The sequence below is a fragment of the Cornus florida genome, unplaced genomic scaffold (assembly GCF_030987335.1).
Source record: "Cornus florida cultivar Cherokee Brave unplaced genomic scaffold, ASM3098733v1 CherokeeBrave_3.0.0_Hap2_Chr06, whole genome shotgun sequence".
NCBI lineage: Eukaryota > Viridiplantae > Streptophyta > Magnoliopsida > Cornales > Cornaceae > Cornus > Cornus florida.
Window position 1 is genome coordinate 96,615,452 of NW_026775576.1, and position 5,953 is coordinate 96,621,404.

The 5,953-nt window shown below is 34.4% G+C and overlaps 1 protein-coding gene across 1 annotated transcript; it reads right to left on the minus strand.

Moving 5' to 3' along the window:
* Positions 1-474: 474 nt before the first annotated feature.
* LOC132313131 (uncharacterized) lies at positions 475-5,550 on the minus strand. The gene is made up of 2 exons (XM_059811795.1): positions 5,394-5,550; positions 475-1,136 (listed from the first exon to the last, which is right to left on the minus strand). Exon 2 carries the CDS (start codon positions 1,104-1,106, stop codon positions 618-620), a length of 489 nt encoding a protein of 162 aa, XP_059667778.1. The 5' UTR covers positions 1,107-1,136; positions 5,394-5,550; the 3' UTR covers positions 475-617.
* Positions 5,551-5,953: the final 403 nt, after the last annotated feature.

A 5,953-nucleotide genomic window follows, 5' to 3' on the forward strand; every position in this document is an offset into this window, starting at 1 on the left:
CATACTTCCTTGTTCAACTTCAACATGTATTTTCAACTTATCATTTTGTCAAACATCACATAGGCATTCTTACAAAGCTAACAACTAGGAGCGAACCTGAACTTAGTGCTATTTTATCTCCGAATGAGAACTATTCCCTTGGATTCATCAAATAAATGAGCCATTTGTTTTGTTCAATGCATACTTGAAGAGATCGGTAGACTTTCAGAATTGATATATTTGGCAACTTTGTTTAATGAATTTGAAAGTACTTCAATCAAGTTGGAATTTTTCTGTGATAAAAAATTTGGGCTGTCCTTGCATAAATCAAACTAAGGAGCAATAAGTTACTAGATTCTATAATTGAAATGATGTAGCCTAATAGAAATGAAATACAGAGTTACAGATGTGTATGATCAAGGGCGGAGCCAGGATTCATTGTAAGGGGGGCGGAGTATTAACAGTTTTACTAATATAATAATATTTTAAGTCAAAAGTACTTCATGATCGATTAGATACATACAAAAATATATTTAGCCAAAATTTGATCAATTTGTTTACAAAACAATAATTGGCCTATATTTAGTCAAATATGACATAGATAAATACAAAAAGAAACCTGAAAGACCAAACAACTACTACAAAAGCTGAGCTCGACGATCTTTTAGAGAAGAAAAATCATCTATAATTGAATCTGTACTAAAAGTCTCAGCAATTTCTTTTTCAATACTGACACTCAAGTAATCTGCAAGAAACTCATCCTCCATCCTGTTGCACAGTTGTATTTTGAGAAGTTTCATAGTTGAAAATGCCCTTTCTCTAGTTGCCGTGGAAACGGGAAGAGTCAAGACAAGACGAATCAACCTATCAATCAAAAAGTAGATTTTTGACTTCTTTGGTTCCACTAAACCTCTACATAGTTCAAAAATCGTTGACATATTTTTCAAATATGAATGAACAGGCATTTCAACCTCATAATGTTGCAATTGGAATGTCAACATAATCCTCTCTTGGTCCATGAAATCTTGAGGATAAAATTCATCTACAAGTGTGCAAATGTTTTCAACGTTAAAGAACTTGTAACCATCTCTAGGATCCAAAGCTGAGCTGAGAGTAACAAGTTTCATTGCCTTTTCACTAAATCTGTTATTCAACTCCTGCAATTGTGAATTATTTGTGCCATAAAATATATCAATTCAATAGTGGTGCTCAAGTGTAATATTCTCTTGTGGGTGACGTGACTGACCCTTAATTTTTTTGGTATAAGGAACACTCAAATCAGGTACATCAATGTTGTGGCATTCACAAAATGATTTAACAATATCAAGTAACTTGTTCCAACCATTTTCTCTCAATTTCAAAATGATTTGTTTTGTACTTTAAACCAATTGCATAGCATTTACGATGTCTTGATCTTTTTGTTGCAAAGCTTGACAAAGGATATTACTTACTCCCATAATATCTTTTATCAAATGCAAAATAAACACAAACTGAAATGATCTAAGAGTATTAAAAGCAGTATCAGCATCTCGCCGGATATTGTAATTACCTCCATCTTCAATGTGGTTGTTAAGAACTGAACATGTTGGACCAAATAATCTTATCAAACTACAAACAGAATCAAAATGGGAGCTCCAACAAGTATCTCCATCATAGTTGTTAAAAGCGCCGAAGGCGCTTGCCCGAGGCGCAAGGCACCTACAGGAGCAAGTCATGCGCCTTTGTATACATAAGGCGTGCGCCTTTACATAAGAGGCGAGAGGCCTCGGGCGTAAAAAAAGCGCGCCTCCTTTTATTTGTTAGTATTTTGTTATTAGTTTATTATTTGCTGTTTGTTTATTATTTATTATTTGTTTATTATACTTTTTAGACAACTTTACTAAAAGAAAAGAATAAAATAAAAGCAAAAGGAAAGTGGAAAAGTGAAGTGAATCGGCCAGAGAAACTTTGAAGCAAAGAGAAAGACAAAGGCGCGATTTGAAGGCTTGAAGCAAAGACACGATCTGAATCTGCCGACTTTCTCTCACGAATCACGATCCGAATCCAGGTAAGTCACTGTTCTTTTCTTCTTCTCTTTCTTCTTCTCTCTCTTCTTTTCTCTCTCCTCCTTCTCTCTTCTTTTCTCTCTCTTCGGCAGATTCTTCTTTCTTCTTCTACAGATTCTTCTCTCTTTTTTTCTCTCTTCTTCTTCTTCTTCTTCTCCCTTTTTTTTCCTCTCTCTTTTTTTTTCTCTCTTCTTCGGCAGATTCTTTTCTCTTCTTCTGCAGATTCTTCTTCTTCTTCTTCTTTTCTCTCTCTTCTTTATAGCAAACTTTCTTTGTGCACAGTCTTTTCTTTTCTTTTTTGAACTGAACTGGAAGTTTGGAATTGGACTGCAGCTCTGTGTCTTCTTTTCTTTTTTCTTTTTTTTTATGAACTGAACTGGAAGTTTGGAATTGGATTGCAGCTCTGTGTCTTCTTTTCTTTCTCTTTTTTTATGAACTGAACTGGAAGTTTGGAATTAGACTGCAGCTCTGTATTTTTTTTTTTTAAATTGAAATGTTAATATTGCTTTGAAATTGAAATTTGGTTTTGGAACTGGACTGCAGACATTTTTTTTTTTTATGAACTGAACTGGAAGTTTGGAATTGGACTGCAACTCTATATTTTTTTTTTTTTTTAAATTGAAATGTTAATATTGCTTTGAAATTGAAATCTGGTTTTGCTAATTGACATGAAATCTGGTTTTGCTAATTAAAATCTGGTTTTTTTTGCTAATTGAAATCTGGTTTATTTTGTTACAACACCAATAATTGACATGAATTTATTTTGTTATCTTCAATTTGAATGTAGTTTGTATTTTAAAAGATGCCTAGTATTTTGTTGTCTATGTTTGTTTTAGTTTTATCTCATAATTCTCATTAGTTGACTTTTGCATCTTTATATTAATATGTATAATTATTTACTGTTGAACTCAAGTACTTGATTTAGTTGGCTTTGGTATCATTATGTTGAATATTGAACTTAAGTAATTGATTTAGTTGACTTTTGCATCTTTATATATAGATTTTTTTTTTTTTTTTCAATGTGCGCCTTGCTTCAGTCGGGCGCGCGCCTCGCCTTGCGCCTTGCGCCTCAGGCTCCAGGAGGCCTTTGCACTTTTGTGCGCCTTGAGCCTTTAACAACTATGATCTCCATGTCGTTGCAAGTTACCAATCTGATTAGCTCCTCGGCCGGTTTCAAGTTCATCAAGATCTATCAAATGGGCAATTTCCATAACTTGAGCAGAATGTAATTCATCAGTTCGTTTGCAAGAAGCTCCGATGTTATTGATAATGAAGTTCAAGTTTGAAAAGAATTGATGGACAACGATTACTTCTCTAGATGCGGCAACTAATGCTAGTTGTAGTCAGTGAGCTAAGCAATGCACATAATATGCATAAGGACAATCATTAAGAAATAATGCTTGCAAACCATTCCATTCACCACGCATATTGCTAGCACCATCATAACCTTGACCTCGGAGATTGTGAACATCAAGATTATAGTGAGAAAGAACCGCACAAAGATCCTTTTTTAAATTCAATGAAATTGTATCTTTGACATGCACAAGATCAAAGAAACATTCTTGTAAAAAACCATCCTTATCAACGTATCTTAAAACAAGAGCCATTTGCTCTTTTTTAGATTTATCACGAACTTCATCAACAAGAATACAAAACTTGACATCGCCGATATCTTTACGAATCTTACTTCTCACTTTTCTAGAAAGAATATGCAAAATCTCCATTTGAATTTGTGGCGAGGTATACTTGGCATTTTTTGGAGCATTTTCAAGAACAATTCTAGCGACATCATCATTATATGACGCAAAAGCCTTTACCATTTCAATAAAATTGCCTCGATTACTTGATTGAAGGGATTCATCATGCCCTCTAAAAACACAAGCTTGATAAGTAAGCCATCGAACCGCATCAATTATGACCTTCAATCTCAATCGATTATTTAAAACTTGTTCGGAAGTTTGTCTTACCATCACTGTATCAATATGACAACGTTGATTCATTAAGTCCTTACATGCTCTCTCAGCAATGCTATGAGCAAAACATGGACTTCCTCCCACATGATTTAAGAAAGCACACCTATTGCCATCATTAACTTTCTTCCAACTTCGAAATCCTTCATTAATAAATGCATTGGTTCCGGGACATCCCGTTGGTTTCGCTCCAAAAAGAAAGCAAGGTAAGCAATATGCAGCATCCTTGAAGGAGAATACTCTAACCAGGTAGGAAATAATTTAAACCAAGATGATTGAAATCGATGACGATGCTTTTCCGATCCAGAAAGCGGATATACTGAAAGCACAATTTGGTATGGTTTCGCTTTGATATAAGCTCGTCGAACTTCATCACGTTTGTCAACAGAATAATCCCATATTTGACGACGTAATCCTGGATCACGTTCTAAAAAGATAGGATCAACTTTTGTATGTTCAACTCTTGGAGATTTTGGAGGATGCTGGTTATCATGAACCGAAACATCAACATTAGAGGCGGAAGCGACAGAAGGCACGTCATTTTTTTGAAAAAAAAGCGTCAATAGTTCTTTTTGGCTTCACCATCGTATAACACTGTACCTAAAGAGGGTAATTCAAGTATAAATTTTTAATACATAGGATTTTACATTGTAATTTAAACCATCGATCCTAAATTCCTAATAAGCATAATTGAGTAAAAATAATTATAATAAAATGATTCTTATATTATCTTATATGAAGATATTCTTCAATTTTTTTTTTTTTTTTTTATTATGCTAAACTCCTAAAGGTCAAGGTAACAAAATATAAGATTAATTTTCAATGTAATCAAGTAGATGCAGATCATCATGCATCACAAATTTACCCAAATGAACATTTGTTCCATGTGGACCATCATTTCCCCTACTAATCTGCTTTAAGCCTTTAATGGCAAAAAAAAAAAAAACATTATAATAAGATGATTCTTATATTATCTGATATGAAGATATTCTTCAAATTTTTTTTTATTTTATATTTCACTTTGTTTTTTTTTTTTTCTGAAAAATGTTAATAATTTTTCAGAATATATAAGGACTAAGGTTTAGTTGTTTTTTTGTTCACTGCCGAATAATGTATTACAATTTACAATGCTTAGAACCCACTGGTTCTGAACCACCAGGTCAGTTCAAAAATAATTTGTACGAAAATTAGAGTTAAAAAAATAAAAAATACAACTAAAAGGCCGTATTGTTTGGTTGGATTCCATTTTACTATATCTTTTGTTCCATGTGGACCATGTGATTATCATTATCAGATTATGTGAAGTTGTGAACAAATCAAGAACATGAGCAGTGAGCACCAAACTTTACAAAAAAAAAAAATTTTTAAAGAGGGCAATAGATAGGTGAGAGTGTGAGACCTTGAGGCTTGAGCAGGGGCGGAACTGGGGGTTGAGCAGCTTGAGCTTCGGGCCTTCGGCAATTGGCAGCCTCGATCCTTCGAGATCTGTAGACTCTCGCTCTCGCAGCTCTCGATTCTTCGGGTAATCAATCGCTGTAGACTCTCGCTCTAGCTCTTCTCACTTCTCAGCTCAAAAAAAAGGGCAACTGGGCAAACTGATGGAGTGAAGGACTGATGGGTACCCTAATGTTGAGGGGACCAGAGGCCCAGTATACTAAATTTTACTAATAAATTTTTTTTTTTTTTTGTATATACTAATAAAAAAAATTTTTTTTTTGGGGGGGCCAGGCCCCTGCTAGCCCACCCCCAGCTCCGCCCGTGTATGATTGAAATGATTAAGTTCATAACTTCATCCTTTGATCTTGTATACAGACATTAATATAAGAGCTCCTTGTTTTTGTATGGTTTAGGTTACAACATTTTTATGTCAGCTTGGCGCAATCTTTTAGTACCAGTATTGGTACTTTTATGGTTGTCACTAGTCAACAAGGATGAGCCTCAGCCCCTGTTTTTGAACCA